The following is a 16,315-nucleotide window of genomic DNA, read 5'->3' as shown; positions in this document are numbered from 1 at the left end:
GCATTCCTGTGCCTTGGTTGCCCCACCCCATGCTTTTGGTGTTGGTCGAGGACAGCAAATTCCTGAAGGCGGGTGTGTGTGTGTGGGGGGGGGGGGGGGGGAGGATCACACATATTTGCACCTTTTACTATGGCTTATAGTTAGTAGATGTCCAGGAAGTGTTTTTTGAATGAATGTTCTGCTATCAGCAAAAAGGCCCTCCCCACCTCTAAAAAGACATGGACAAAATTTCCAGAACCTATACAGCGGGTGCGACCTTTTGCAACTATCCTAAGTAGAGACAAGCAGCGTGTGGAGCCAGGCTGGTATCCTGTTCTGGACTCATTAATCACCGAGTCCAGTTAAAGTCCCCTCCCCACTTCTCTCTCTCCCTTTCTTTTCTTTCTTTCTTAAATTTCTTGGGGGTGCCATTGGTCAACATGAACAAACAGGTGTCAAGTGTGGGTTTCTATTGCACCGCGTGCCCACCACCCAAAGTCAAAGCTTCTCCCTTCACCATCTATTAGGATCTTCTTCTCCCCCAACCTCTTCCTTCTGGCAGCCATCACACTGCTGTTTGTGACCATGAGTTTCAGTTTTATATCCCACATATGAGTGAAGTCACATGGTTCTTACTTTTTCTGACTTCTTTCACTTAGCATAATGTTCCCAAGGTCCATCCATGTTGTTGCAAATGGCCCTATTTCATCCTTTCTTATGGCTGAATCCATTGTGTAGATGGGCATCTTCTTTATCCAGTCCTTTCTCGTAGGACACTTTGGCTATTCCCATGTCTTGGCCTTAGTTTTCTTTTGACTCATTGTTTTTAACATGAGATGACTACTGTGCTATGCAAAAAGTGTGAGGAATGGGAATGAGACTGAACTGGTTAAATATTAACTGATTAAGCTTCCACTAATTGCAAACTATAAGTACAAGCATTATAGCAAAACTTTATAATTTATACACTTCTGTCTTACATACTATCTTCAAAGTAGCCTTTTTCCTGTAAGTACAGAAACTGCGGTCTCGAGAAATAAAGTGGCTCATCACGATCACAGCTTTTAAGTTTACATTGTATGAAGTGTATTCAAATCTTTGGACTCCAATTCCCAGCACTGCCTCTCTTTGAGTAAAACTCAACAATAACTGTAACACATTTAATAATGCAGGATAGACTGGTATTTTTAAATATATCCACGTTGCCATCCCAAGAGCTAAATTATTTGTTTCCCAAAATAACATTTTGCTTGTGGCTTGTCAGACAAACAGGTGGAACTGCCAAGTCCATGAAATGTGTCTGTCCTCCCCCCCCCCCCCCACACTTGCTTTGTTTTTCTCCTTCAGCTCTCCACCCACTGCCTACTTCCTCCAACCAGGTGCTCCTGGGATGGGACTGGGTAAAAGTATACATTTGGGGGTTGTCTGTGTCCCTGAGCCACCGTTTTCATTTATAAGATGCGATGTGGTTAAAGTTACCAGGGGAAAAGCACCTAGCAGTGTCTGGTGCCTAGGAGATACTCAATAATCAAGTTGGGTACCTTCCCCATCCTGCCCAGCCCAGCCCAGCTTCCATCTCCCGTTGACCTGAGATGTATTTTCACACCACAGTGGAATGTCACTGGACCGAAACACCTGTTCTTCAAGGACTGCAGGACCCTGGGGAATGAGAGTGTGGGCTCTCCCTGCTTTCGAACTTCAGGGGTTCCCTGAAACCACTTATTTTAACTCGTTTCAATATTCCAGTGGGAGGGCTGCCGGGAGCCGGTCCATCCTTGCTGTTTCAAGGGACCTGGCATATATGGCATACGGTTCTTAATATGTTTGCTCACCTTCTTGGCGCTGTGTTTTAACCAAGGTCACCTCTCCGAGAAAGGTTGAATCCCCAGGTAGGGATTTTCCCCTGAAGTTAGGGAGGGAATAAAACCCCTCAACTAAGTGCCAGACGGGTAATTAATCCCTTTAACTACGAACAATCATGCTTAAACTACATAATCTTTTCTCCCTGGAATGGAGATAAGAAATGCCCTAACCTTTGTAATAGAGATTGATAGGATTGAATCAACTGGTATAAATACAGTTGTAACAAGACAGAAACACTCAGAACTTAGAACAGAATCAAGAAGACAGAACCTACACGGAGCCTAGAGACAGAAGAACTTCGCTGGAGAGAGCATGCCGGAGGATCCTGGACAGGGACTGGCCTCGGAGCCTAGAGACAGAGCCTAGCGGGAGAACATGGCAAGGGATCCTGGACTGAACCTGACTACAGAGATTGGCAGGAGAACCTGACTGGAACCTGGACACTGAACCTGACTGGAGAGCCTGGACAGAACCTGGCTGGAGAACCTAGCGAGGGAACATGGCTACAGAACCTCGCTGGAGATCCGAAGCAGAACCTCTCTGGAGATCCAGACCAGAACTTGGCTGGAGATCCTGGCTAGAGATCCTGGCTAGGCTGCTGATCAACTGAACACTGTCTCCGTGTCCTTCCTTCTTCGCCGACTCCGTCCACGCCTTTGGGAACCCCTGGACCTGCTGGGGTTGGACCCCGGCAGAGGGCAAGAAAGGGTACATCTTTTCCCAAAACCACATATCAATTTGCATGAATGAAGATAAAGCTAGTTGGAGTTTGAACCTCAACTGGTCCAGAACATTTAAAAATTAAAACAATGAAAACAGACTCAAAGTCGTAACTTCCCATTCTCACGTGACTGACTCATCCCACCTGCAGATTTGAGATCTGGAGTTGGTATACCACATTCTCCAGGAAGCAAGTAGGAATAAGTATCAGTAACTCTGAGAAACAGTGGTTTCTGATTTTGGTTCCATTCTCACTTGAGGGATGATGGAGCCAAAATCACATGGAAAACTCTCCATTCTGGAGATGGGAAGGACATTCGGTCATGGCTCTGGGCCTCACGGTGGGAGGAAAACTCCAGTATTCCACAAAGCTGTCTCCAGTGGTGCTCAGGTGACAGTCTCTGCAGTGGGGAGTAACAGGTAAATGTTTACTTAGACCAGTGGTCGGCAAACTGCGGCTCTCAAGCCACATGCGGCTCTTTGGCCCCTTGAGTGTGGCTCTTCCACAAAATACCACGTGCGGGCACGCACGTACAGTGCGATTGAAACTTCGTGGCCCATGCGCAGAAGTTGGTATCATATCAGATATTTACATGACGATTCATAACAGTAGCAACATTACAGTTATGAAGTAGCAACGAAAATAATGTTATGGTTGGGTCACAACATGAAGAAATGTATTTAAAGGGCCAGAAGGTTGAGAACCACTGAGCTAAGCTCCTCTGTAGTGCCTGTGCTGCCCCACTGTGATCACCTGGCCCCACACATGCGGACCTGGTGACTAAAGAGGACAGCCACTTGTCCAGTACTGTGCAGCGGTCACAATGCAATCACACCCAGCAAAGTGCTCAGGGCTAGCTCAGGCAGGAGATTGAAGCAGGGGTAAGAGACGACTTCTTTTCTGGCTTCCTTTCCATAGAGGGCCCCACTTTCTCGGGTCAGCGGTGTGGTGGCCTTTCACTCTAACCCTTTTCTACCTCTTCAGACCCAGCTCTTGGGCTAGGAGCCCACCACAACAGGAATGGCTTTTTGATACACATCCCTCTTCAGGAAATGTAGGGAAGGGCTCCGAGCTCTGTTCAGTAGCTAAGGCTTACTCCACAGAATAAATGCTAACAATAAAATATGAATCTTACAATCTTACTACTTTCTATAATTCACAGAACTCCTCCGAAACTCTCACAAGGATCAGAGAAGCTAATTTTGAAACTGGGATTAGAACCCAGGACTCCTGTTTCATTCTTTTTTTTTTTAAAGTGTTTTTATTGATTTATTTAAGAGAAAGAGAAAAACATCAATGTGAAGAGAAACATCTATCTGCCACCTCCTGCATGCACCCTGATCCAGGATCGAACCTGCAACCCGGACATGTGCCCTGACCGGGAATCAAACTGGTGACCCTTCGGTGCACGGGACAACACTCAACCGAGTCTCACTGGCCAGGGCTCCTTTTCCATTTTTAAAGGACAGATCTACTGTAACCTGTCCAGCATTAAATAAATTCTTGTTAGCTGTTAATGGAGCCATTAGAAAACAATAAGCCTGGTCCCTGTAAAAGGGCAAAGGCCCCATGTCACCAGAGCATGTTGCCACATGGAAGGAATATCCCTTTCACAAGCCCGACCCATCAGGAATAATGCAGGGGCACACTCTTAAACAAAGGATAACTTCCTGGATCCAAAGCCCCACGCTTACAGGAAGGGTGGGGGACCTGTGTGCACAGCTGATGATTCTCTCAGCTACTCCCTTGATTTTGACTAAAAGGTCTCTAGTTTCCTCTTGCAAATAATGAAAAGTGGTTATTCTATTATCATTTTAATGTCTGTTGCAGCAACATTTGGAGGGAACAAAAAGGGCCTATAAGAAACAGAACTGAGGTTCCCACACAATCTTTGCCCATAACATGGCATTTATGCTCAGTTCTAAGATACACAGAAATCCCATGTGAGAAACGAGGAGCTGTCCGAGGTCAGAAGCAGACACATATATGCTCTCCTCAATGTGTTCCACAGACATGGAAACATGCACATAAATGACCGGTGGCCCTCCCATTCCACCTCCTTTATTTTCATTTCTTAGAAACTATCTCTATTGGAACATCCCTTCCCACATTCACCCCCAGACACAGATTCCCAGAGACGAGATGGAGGAAAGAGAGGGAGTAAGATTCACAAAAGCCTCCAATTTGCAGCATTAATAATTACAGCAGCTGAAAAGCTTACAAAAGCAAAGAAGGCTCCGGTTAACAGGACATTGCCAAGGCACTTCCCAGAAAACCGCCCAGCCATGAGATTGCTATCGACGATGAGGAAAATCAGAGCCAAAATCAAATCTCAACTAAGCAGACACACTTGCAGAATTTCACCTTCACTGCTACGATTAGCATTTTTTTTAAGAGAGCAGTCGACTCGACTCCATGAGTTTGACAAAGGGAGAAAAACAAAAGCTATCAACAGACTCATTCTGGATAAACAGTTGCTATTCTGTATTCTTAACTCTACACCTGCAACAGCAGCTCAAATGAGGCACAAGGTGGGGCCCTCGGCAAATTCACACACCAGCAAACAATTACCCACGCTGCATCCGTGCATGCAGCAAACACCATGACCGGTACCACCGTGCACCTCCGCCCCCCATGCCTGGAGAGACCCCACCAAATGCAGAGAAGAGCCCTTTTTGTGTCAGAACCAGCCGGAACCTAAGCTGTCATTACACAGCAAAAACCTAGCGAGAACAAAAACCCAGCGGCAGGCAGATGTACGAAACCAGAACATACCTGAATTCTTCAAATGCGAACATGACCTAGACAGAGACAATTTCCTTAGATTGTCTGGTAGCCTTTTTGGTTCGGAGGACAACCATTTAGTCAGTCAGATGGTGCAAAGTGCAGAAAAAAGAGGCGGGGTTTCCACACCCCCCAATATTCCGAAGTAAAAGGCTTTCTGCAGACAGGAGCCTGCAGCCTCCAGCTCCGCCAGCTGCTGACAAGCGGCAGCTAACAGGGGAGGCAGCGAGAAAACCATGTGATCATTACAGCAAGTCTGATTAATGCAGTGTGTGCTCAGGCTCCAGGCTGGGAGCCGGATTAGTCCAGAGGAAAAAGTGGAACCCGGGGTCCTGGGTAAACCACAGATCACAACCCACCTCCAGACCAGGATTTCGCCCAGTGGTAAAAGCTTAAAGGGATGAGAATACAACCTGTGCCACTGTGACCTGCCTGATTACCTCATTTTCCTGTGCCTGCTGCTGCTGAAATGACCAGGTGTGACCAGTGTGGTCAGTGAAGAGAGTGGACAGTGATACCTGCCTCCATTTCACTGACAATTCTGCAGAATCCCATATCATGCCTGTCCACTACCAAACACTACTTTATCACAGATGCATAAACTGCTGGGGAATCAGAAAGCCACGTTGTATGCCCACCACTGTCTCATGAACCATATGACCTTGCAGTCGATTGTGATGGTGATCTCATTTCTTTGATTATTCATTTATTGAGGCTCTTACCAATTCCTTGAAGTACAAAAATTACTGTAATAATTTCAGAAGTTAAAAACAGTAAAAAAGGAAACGAGAGGTCAGCCAAAAAAAGAGCAATGTTTTCTAGTTTGTAAAGCCCAAGTTGGTAAAATCTGGCAAATGAGCTGAGGCTGTATTCTAAAACCTGGCGTTAAGAAGGACCTTCAGCAGTGGGACTGCAAACCTTTATAAAACAAGGGGGACAGATCGCCAATGGAATCCTGTGAGTCGCTCTTGACTTTTTTTCTCTCCCTCACACCACAAAGATAATCAGTCACTAATTTAGATTCTCCCTCACGAAAGTTTCCTTGAACCTGTCCCTTTGCCCACTCCCTGCCTACCGCCTGAGCCCCCACCTTTGGCATCTCTCACCTGGTCTGTTGCATTATAACTGGCCTTTCTCTCTTCGTCCCTTCTCGCAGATTCTGCCAGGGCAGTGTTTCTAACTCTGATTCTCATGCCCCCTATTTGAACCCTGCATCAGTCCCCCAGTGCCCATAGTGTTACGGAAAACCCCTCAGCCCAGCATAGAGAATCTTATTTCTCCAACTCCTTTTTTCCATTAAAACTCTTAATAATCCCCAAATCCAGCCCCACATTCCTAGTTCCCCAAATATGCCAGGACCTCCTTTCTTCAGCCCAGGGGCCAACTGCCTAAATTATTCCTTGCTCCCTCCGTGACCTGCACCCTTCCACGCGGCCCACACTGTTCCCTCGGCTGTCCGTCCCCAGGAGCCTGAGCATCCCGAGGGCAGGGGCTGAGTGAGAGGAGTTACTCAGTAACTGTGTGCTGAATGACCCTCCTTTTGCCCCAGCTCTCCACCAGAGAAAGGGACCTCGTTCTCACATTAGGTGAGCTGGGATGGACACACCCCTCTCCTTATGTTATCCCCATCTGAAGAGAAGTGAGAGCCCAGAACTTGCCTTAAAGAAACAAAGTAGTAACAGCCAACTGAGGCAGACTGATTAGGAAGAAATTTGGGGGGAATCCTGCGGTCCCTCAAACCATATAGCAATCAGCAACTAAGCTGACCCAGAATGCCTTCCACGATATTCCCGACAAGTCTCCGCCCGAGACCCTCTACTTGGCAGAATCATGATAGAACAGGAAACACAGGAGAGTCAGAGTCACGCAATAACCCGTGGAAGTCCCAGGTCTGCCACTTAGTGCCTGTGACCACAGGCAGCTGCTCTAGTCCTGCCTTCTCCCCACAGTGATCATGGAAAGTGTGCTTCTGCGCCCAGTCTACTGTCCGCCTGGGAAGCCTTGGGCACAGTCTCACCTGTGTAAGCCTCAGTGTGTGGGGGTGCTGCACAGACAAAACTCCGGCACATGGAATCGCCACTGATGGTAGCTAATATCACATACCTTCAAAACCCCATCCAGTCCTGCCCCTGACCAAAACCAGCCTATGGTGATCTCTAAAGCTCCCGAATTCCTAGGTAGTCAATATTCCTATACAATAAAAGGCTAATATGCAAATAGACTGAACGGTGAAAGAACCGCAACAACTGAACTGGTCGCTATGACATGCGCTGACCACCAGGGGGCGTGTGTGGAACATGGTAGGTGTTGGCCGAGGCAGGATGGTGGATCAGGTGAGGGGGGGGGGGGTGGGGGTGGGGGGGGGTGCCAGACCAAGGCAGGGAGCTGGTTGCTGTCATTGGGGCAAGCCTCTGGTGGTTACTGAAAATTCTTTGCTCCCACACACTGTGGTCCCACCTGGCACAGTCCCACCCAGTGCTCTGCCCTGCTACTGGCGTCGGAGCTGCCGCTCACACCCGCTGCCGGTGCCTGGCTCGGGTCCTGATCATTCAGCACCATCAGTGGGTGTGAGCAGTGGCTGCCGGCCCTGATTGCCCCTGAGGGCTTCTCCACCTCCCCTGTTCCTGAGGGGCGATCAGGGCAGCAGTCCCTGTTCACACTCACTGATGGCACCGGCCCTGCTCGCACCTGCTGCTGGTGCGGGCCTCAATCACTCTGCACCGTAAGCAGGTGCAAGCGGGGCCAGTGCTGTCAGCACGTGGGAGAGGCGGCGGCAGGAGTGGGGCTGCTGGCAGATAGGGGACCGGGGGCTGGGGCCGTGGTGGGAGGCACTGGGCTGGGGCACAGAGGATGGGCCAGGACCCGCCCCTGTGCCTACCGCAGCCTCGCAGCCCACAGTTTCTTTCAAGGTGCACAAATTCGTGCACAGGGCCCCTAGTGTACACACACACACACACACACACACACACACACGCATATAGATAAATATACATATTTAATCTCACATATCATCTTGTGCTGAGGAGTGGCCTCTGTCTATTCCATGTCTCAGGCCTCTAATCAGGTGAGTCCCTGGGGACAGGGGCTGAGGGGACTGACAGGAGGAAACCTAAAGAGTTTAGCCCCTCATAACCTCCATCAGAAACACTCTAAGTAAAAACAGCATGCTTGCTATGCAAACACAGCTTCAAGAAAAATAAATTATAATTTTGGGTCACCATCCCCAAATTCTTCTATTTTGTAATTATGGGGGCCCCACTACCAGTGACCTTCATTTTTAGTCCTTTTTAACTCTTCCCCCAGGCACAGCACACTCCTGGTACATAGTAGATCTCTGGTCAAAATATATTTTTATTGATTTCAGAGAGAGGAAGGGAGAAGGGGAGAGAGATAGAAACATCAATGATCAGAGAGAATCATTGATTGGCTGCCTCCTGCATGCTCCCTACTGGGGATAGAGCCCGCAACCCAGGCATGTCCCCTGACTGGGAATCGAACTGTGACCTCCTGGTTCACGGGTCCATGCTCAACCACTGAGCCACATAAGCTGGGCTGGTCAAGATCTCTTTTTATTTCACTCAGTGCGTTTTCATTCAAATTAAATTAACCTTTCCCAAAATTAAAAACAAACAAAAAATGCTTCTTGAATTGATAAGAAATGTGAGTCCTACACTGTGAACTAATTCTTTCCCTCAGATTACATAATTCAACTGAGCTTCTACAGTGATATTTAACTTTAAAACAATAGCTTTAAATAAGCTACTAACTGAAAGCTAACCCCCCAAAACATTCTACTGTAAAGCAAATACAACTGCATTCCATCTTTCAGTCTACCCTTCTCAAAGCAGGAGTTTACTGCTAATTATTTCTGCATTCCTGTCCATGTCTATCTCCCCAAATTAAGTGCTCTCTAAATAGCTGCCCAGGTCATTGCATTCACTCGGCAAGTGATCGAAGGGCTACCATATTAGATGCTGTCCTAGGTGCAGTGAAAACCCTGAGCTTCTCAGTGCATCCACTCTAAGGAAGGAACTCAGAGACTAAATGGGGGAGAAAAGGATAATAAAATAGGGCAACGTGCCAGAGAGTGACTGGGGCTATGAAGAGGTGATGGGAAAGGCCCCTCAGGTAGTGTATCTAAGCTGAGATGTGGATGATCAGGGGACAGTTATGCAAACATCAGGGAAAGATCACTGCAGGCAGAGGAAACAGCTGGTACAAAGGCCCAAGGTGGGAGGGCACCAGCCTGGCATCCCTCCCTCTCCTACGGTGCTGTGGTTGGCCTAGAGCAGCCAACAAGAGTGGAGGGAGATACACAGAGCTAAACAGGGCTTTATCAGCCAGGAAAGTCCTGGAGAGTCCAAGAGGGCAGTAACATGACCTGATTTTCACTGTTGGAAGGAAAATGAAGCGCGAGACCAGTCAGAAGCCGCTGCAGCAGTCACTGGAAGTGACGGGGTCTGGACTTGGTGGCACCAGGAGACAAGCAAGAAGCTGATGGGTTTCAGGTAGGTAGGGTTTAGAGATGGTCTTCCTCACAACTCAGTTGTTTCATGTGGTTCTTATATTACTAGCAAAGCAGAGCAAAGGTTAAAATATTTAAACAGAAACGCTATGGCTACCACCAGGACCAGAAGCCAAAGAAGTGTAAGGACCTTTCTCATCTTTCTCATTCTATCCCAGGGTCCAGCACTGCCGGGGTCCAACCCCAGCGGGTCCAGGGGTCCCCAAAGGTGTAGACGGAGTCGGCGAAGAAGGAATGGCACGGGAACAGTGTTCAGTTGATCAGCAGCCTAGCCAGGATCTCTAGCCCGGATCTCCAGCCAAGTTCTGGTCTGGATCTCCAGAGAGGTTCTGCTTCGGATCTCCAGAGAGGTTCTGTAGCCATGTTCCCTCGCTAGGTTCTCCAGCCAGGTTCTGTCCAGGCTCTCCAGTCAGGTTCAGTGTCCAGGTTCCAGTCAGGTTCTCCTGCCAATCTCTGTAGTCAGGTTCAGTCCAGGATCCCTTGCCATGTTCTCCCGCTAGGCTCTGTCTCTAGGCTCCGAGGCCAGTCCCGGTCCAGGATCCTCTGGCATGCTCTCGCCAGCGAAGTTCTTCTGTCTCTAGGCTCCGTGTAGGTTCTGTCTTCTGAATTCTGTCTCCTGAGTTCTGAGTCTTTCTGTCTTGTTACAACTGTATTTATACCAGTTGATTCAATCCTATCAATCTCTATTACAAAGGTTAGGGCGTTTCTTATCTCCATTCCAGGGAGAAAAGATTATGTAGTTTAAGCATGATTGTTCATAGTTAAAGGGATTAATTACCCGCCTGGCACGTAGTTGAGGGGTTTTATTCCCTCCCTAACTTCAGGGGAAAATCCCTACCTGGGGAAAACAACCTTTCTCAGAGACCTTGGTTAAAACACATAGTGCCAAGAAGGTGAGCAAACATATTAAGAACAGTATGCCATATATGCCAGGTCCCTTGAAACAGCAAGCATGGACCGGCTCCCGGCAAATTCCCCCTTTTTTATTTTTTAAAAGCAAGCATTAAAAAGAAAAACATCAAACGCTCTCTTGTATCCATTTTAAGAGTAGGATTGGCACTTTCTGCTATTACCTGAGTCCTGATCTATCACCCCAGGGAGAGCTTGCCAATCCTGCACTTTCCCGGGGTGGAAAGGCTGCAGTGGGGTTAAGGATAAGGCTCCTTGGGCCTACCTTCTCCCATGCCTCTACATTTACCTTTCCGGCACCTTTCCTTCCTCAGAAAAGCATGGACATACTTCTTGTATAAAACGTTCTGTCTGACTGGGAGTAACCTTAATTCCTCTGCTAGCAAGCATATATGTTAAAAGATCAATACAGAGTCTTTTTTCTTTAGACTCAGTATGGCACATCTTCTTAATCTAAAGATCAATACAGAGTCTTTTTTCTTTGGACTCAGTATGGCACATCTTCTCAATCTAAGTTCTGTACTATCCACCTTCTTACCCTACTTATCCTCTATAGGGGGGTCTGTAGCACCCTGGTGGAGTCCTATCCGTCCCGAGTGTGGGGGTTCTCAATGGAGGGGGCTTACCTAAGGGAATCCTGTTCCAGGGGTTCCCAAAGGTGTGGACGGAGTCGGCGAAGACTATCCACCCTCTTCCTACGGTGGAGTCTGATCCGTCCCGAGTGTGGAGGTTCTCAATGGGGCGGCTTACCTAAGGGAATCCTGTTCCAGGGGTTCCCAAAGGTGTGGACGGAGTCGGCGAAGACTATCCACCCTCTTCCTACAGTGGAGTCTGATCCGTCCCGAGTGTGGGGCGCTTACCTAGGGGTCCCTGTTCGGGCGCCATATGCCGGGGTCCAGCCCCAGCGGGTCCAGGGGTCCCCAAAGGTGTGGACGGAGTCGGCGAAGAAGGAATGACACAGAGACAGTGTTCAGTTGATCAGCAGCCTAGCCAGGATCTCTAGCCCGGATCTCCAGAGAGGTTCTGCTTCGGATCTCCAGCGAGGTTCTGTAGCCATGTTCCCTCGCTAGGTTCTCCAGCCAGGTTCTGTCCAGGCTCTCCAGTCGGGTTCAGTGTCCAGGTTCCAGTCAGGTTCTCCTGCCAATCTCTGTAGTCAGGTTCAGTCCAGGATCCCTTGCCATGTTCTCCCGCTAGGCTCTGTCTCTAGGCTCCGAGGCCAGTCCCTCTCCAGGATCCTCCGGCATGCTCTCTCCAGCGAAGTTCTTCTGTCTCTAGGCTCTGTGTAGGTTCTGTCTTCTTGATTCTGTTCTGAGTTCTGTCTGTTTCTGTCTTGTTACAACTGTATTTATACCAGTTGATTCAATCCTATCAATCTCTATTACAAAGGTTAGGGCGTTTCTTATCTCCATTCCAGGGAGAAAAGATTATGTAGTTTAAGCATGATTGTTCATAGTTAAAGGGATTAATTACCCGCCTGGCACGTAGTTGAGGGGTTTTATTCCCTCCCTAACTTCAGGGGAAAATCCCTACCTGGGGAAAACAACCTTTCTCAGAGACCTTGGTTAAAACACATAGTGCCAAGAAGGTGAGCAAACATATTAAGAACAGTATGCCATATATGCCAGGTCCCTTGAAACAGCAAGCATGGACCGGCTCCCGGCACAGCACCAAATCACTCAATAAGTACCTGCTGAATTAATGAATCAGCAGTTTGTTGATTGAGAGAGAAGATGTCATAAAGAGATGAAACTGGATTAGGCCAGCAGTCCTCTTTCTTGGTGCAAGCATCCAATAAAAGGGCAGATCATCTTTCTGAACAGACACATGCAGCTGCTCCAATGTCACTCAGGTACACAGAAACTGGCCAAGAAAATCTTACCAGGAATAGAGGAAGAATCAAGAAGATAAAAGCACGTGAAGCAAATTCCCATATTCAATCAAGAAAGATTTCCTGGGCACCAGCTTAGAGTCCACACCACTCTATCCCTGAGAGGGGAGGGAGGCCCAAGGAGACTCAGGCCCACTTCAGGCCTTGCCAACAGTCAGGAACAGACCACACACTCCAAACACTGAAACAAGAGTCCAGATGGTGCATCGGCAGGCACCGTGTCTGAACTCAGTATTCGAGTTGTGGTCCCACTTCGACTCACTGTTCTTATCAAGACCCCCTTGAGTCCTGGTTCCGCCATGAAGTGTCCATGAGCATGGAGGGTAAAAGCAGGGCAGTCTCAGCGCCACTCCTCACCAGCCGAATGCCCTTTGGCAACTGACTTTACCTGCCAGAGACTAGAGCAGCGGTTCTCAACCTGTGGGTCGCGACCCCTTTGGGGGTCAAACGACCCTTTCACAAGGGTCGCCTAAGACCGTCGGAAAACACATATATAATTACATATTGTTTTTGTGATTAATCACTATGCTTTAATTATGTTCAATTTGTAACAATGAAATTGGGGGTCACCACAACATGAGGAACTGTATTAAAGGGTCGCAGCATTAGGAAGGTTGAGAACCACTGCTCTAGAGTCTCAGCTTTTTCACCTAAAAATGTGGATAATCATTCCTGCCCTGCTCCCTCACAAAGAAATTGTGAGGGCCAAATACAAGAGCAGGTGTGCCAACGTTCTGTAAATTACAGGTGCTTTATATAGAAATAATTGTACTATTATGAACAACAAAGGAAATTATCCTTTCCTACTTCGTGGCTCTGAGATCTTGATAATGCAGGAATTTTAAGTATTCACCGGGCCATATAGTTAGAGGACCCATAAATGCAACTTACTATCCAAGTGACCAAGAAGGAATTTAGATAAAAACCTATAATTGTGGGTATTCAGGGCTAAGATGACCTTAAAGGCAAATTACTCAAACCCTTCTCAGCCTAGCCACCTAAGATGCTTATTCCACAATATGTACTCATCCTTTTAAAGTGTAATTTAAAAACATAACTCCCACACAAACAGACAGTATGAATGTGTCAAGGATTGATGTAACTCACTGGTGAGGGAACCAGCAGGACGCAAGGCTGGTGCAAAGATCATATGCATATATGCATGACCAATGGACACAGGCAATAGAGTGGTGAAGGCCTGGGAGGGGCGGGGACTGAGTGGAAGGGGTCAATGGAGAAAACAACAACAACAAATAAACAAACAGGACATTTGTAATACTTTCAACAATAAAGGTACATTTAAAAAAACAAACAAAAACAAAGGTAATACGGAAACACACATAGTCAGTGGACAAAAAGAAAGCTGTTGTAATCTTTATTTTTTTTTATTATTTTATTTTATTTTTTTAATTGCTTAAAGTATTACAAAGGGTATTACATATGTGTCCATTTTATCCCCCCGCCCTAGACAGTCCCCTAGCCTCCCCTATCCCCCAGTGTCTTATGTCCATTGGTTATGCTTATATGCATGCATACAAGTCCTTTAGTTGATCTCTTACCCCCCTACCTCCTGCCCCCCAACCCTCCCCGGCCTTCCCGCTGCAGTTTGACAATCTGTTTGAGGCAGCTCTGCCTCTGTATCTATTCTTGTTCAAAAGTTTATAATGGTCTCTATTGTCCATGAATGAGTGAGATCATGTGGTATTTTTCCTTTATTGACTGGCTTATTTCACTTAGCATAATGCTCTCCAGTTCCATCCATGACGTTGCAAATGGTAAGAGTTCCTTCCTTTTTAGAGCAGCATAGTATTCCATCGTGTAGATGTACCACAGTTTTCTAATCCATTCATCTACTGATGGGCACTTAGGCTGTTTCCAGATCTTAGCTATGGTGAATTGTGCTGCTATGAACATAGGGGTGCATATATCCTTTCTGATTGGTGTTTCTGGTTTCTTGGGATATATTCCTAGAAGTGGGATCACAGGGTCAAATGGGAGTTCCATTTTCAGTTTTTTAAGGAAACTCCATACTGTCTTCCATAGTGGCTGCACCAGTCTGCATTCCCACCAGCAGTGCACAAGTGTTCCTTTTTTTCCACATCCTCTCCAGCACTTGTCGTTTGTTGATTTGTTGATGATAGCCAGTCTGACAGGTGTGAGATGGTACCTCATTGCTGTTTTGATTTGCATCTCTCGGATGATTAGTGACTTTGAGCATGTTTTCATGTCTCTTGGCTAAGAAAGCTGTGATAATCTTTAAAGTTAGATACAAAACTGGTTAATATACCACAGAGCAATTAACCCAAAACTTCTGAGGTTATCTTTTCTACTAAACAGAAATCAATTTTAGATCGCCACTGGACAAAATATCATCTGTAACTTGCCAATGTTCTACAAGTTAACATTTAACTTTAGAAAAGTAAGTCTCCAAGAATATCCCTTCAGTGGTTCTCAAACTTCCTAATGCCTCAACCCTTTAATACAGTTCCTCATGCTGTGGTGACCCCCAACCATAAAATTATTTTCGTTGCAACTTCATAACTGTAATTTTGCTACTGTTATGAATCGTAAAATATCTGATATGCCGGATGTATTTTCATTGTTCGAGACCCACAGGTTGAGAACCACTGCCTTAGATGGACTTGCTGAACAATGCTCCGGAATGATACTGAAAGGCACACAATAATCTTTTTGCCTTTTCTCCAAGTTTTAGATACTTTTCCTAAAATACCTTTTAACTTTCTGATCCATCCCAGTGAAGTGCAATAATAAGAAGTTCTTTCCTATCTGGTCCATTTTTGCTTCTGTCTTATTTACATCCTCTTAATTTCTGAAAATCCTTCAAATGAATGAAGTCAATTCTAAATTACTGCTTAGGATTCCTGAAATTTGGGGGGCCCTATTTTCCAGAACTTCGTCTTCAACATTTCTCTGAATTCTAATTATCACATGCACGGGTCTCTTAAAGAGGAGAAAGGAACATGTGGGTCTCTTAAGGAGGAGAAAGGGAATGTCTGATTCATAGAAGCTGATTCACAGAGTCCCCTCCGCCAGACGCTAGCTATTCTGAGGCAGTTACCACAATTAACTCTAATTTCCTAACTTCACAAATCCACCCCTTCACCCCTTCTTTCCAATATAACCCTGCTTGAAAGTCACAAACCAAACCCACAACAGAGTCACATATAAACTCAACCTACACTACCAGGTGCAATAATATCAAAGAGGAATCAGAGATTGTCTTGTTCAAAGTCTGCATTTCCCAGAGAGACTGGGAATTGGAATGAACAGATGCACAAATCAAGTGATCTAAAGAACTGAAAGATGACTCGATTCCGAGGGCTCTGGCATGCTACGTGTCTTTCAAGAAGCTAAGTGAGGAAGGGAATTTCTGGGGACTAGTCCCATGGGAGCCTTCAGAAATGGAGCCTGTCTTAGTCCATGTGGGCTGTGGCACAACAAAATACCACAGACCGGGGGATTATACACAAAGTTATTTCTCACAGTCTGGAGGCTGAAAGTCTGAGACCAGGTGAGGGCCCTTCCAAGTGGAAGACTTCTCACTGTGTCCTAACTTCCTGGAAAGGCCTGGGAGCGTGGCCCGGTCTCTTTGATAAGGGCACTAATCCCATTCAGGGGGCTCCAC

At 46.8% G+C, this 16,315-nt stretch overlaps 1 protein-coding gene across 3 annotated transcripts in view; it reads right to left on the bottom strand.

The window, feature by feature from the left end:
• The window catches only part of EVL (Enah/Vasp-like), a 119,850-nt gene that overhangs the window by 79,412 nt on the left and 24,123 nt on the right, over positions 1 to 16,315 (bottom strand). For 2 of the 3 annotated variants that reach the window (XM_059686211.1, XM_059686218.1), the window contains exon 1: positions 5,339 to 5,376. The exons of the other annotated variant lie outside the window; for it this stretch is intronic. In XM_059686211.1, coding sequence (XP_059542194.1) covers positions 5,339 to 5,361 — 23 coding nt within the window. In that variant the 5' untranslated portion in view covers positions 5,362 to 5,376. Of the gene's footprint in view, positions 1 to 5,338; positions 5,377 to 16,315 lie in introns of those variants that run through there. 3 annotated transcript variants of the gene reach the window in all.

This window comes from Myotis daubentonii, chromosome 1 (assembly GCF_963259705.1).
Source record: "Myotis daubentonii chromosome 1, mMyoDau2.1, whole genome shotgun sequence".
Classification (NCBI taxonomy): domain Eukaryota; kingdom Metazoa; phylum Chordata; class Mammalia; order Chiroptera; family Vespertilionidae; genus Myotis; species Myotis daubentonii.
Note: the sequence above shows the minus strand (reverse complement) of the source record. Positions and strands in the feature narration are given on the sequence as shown.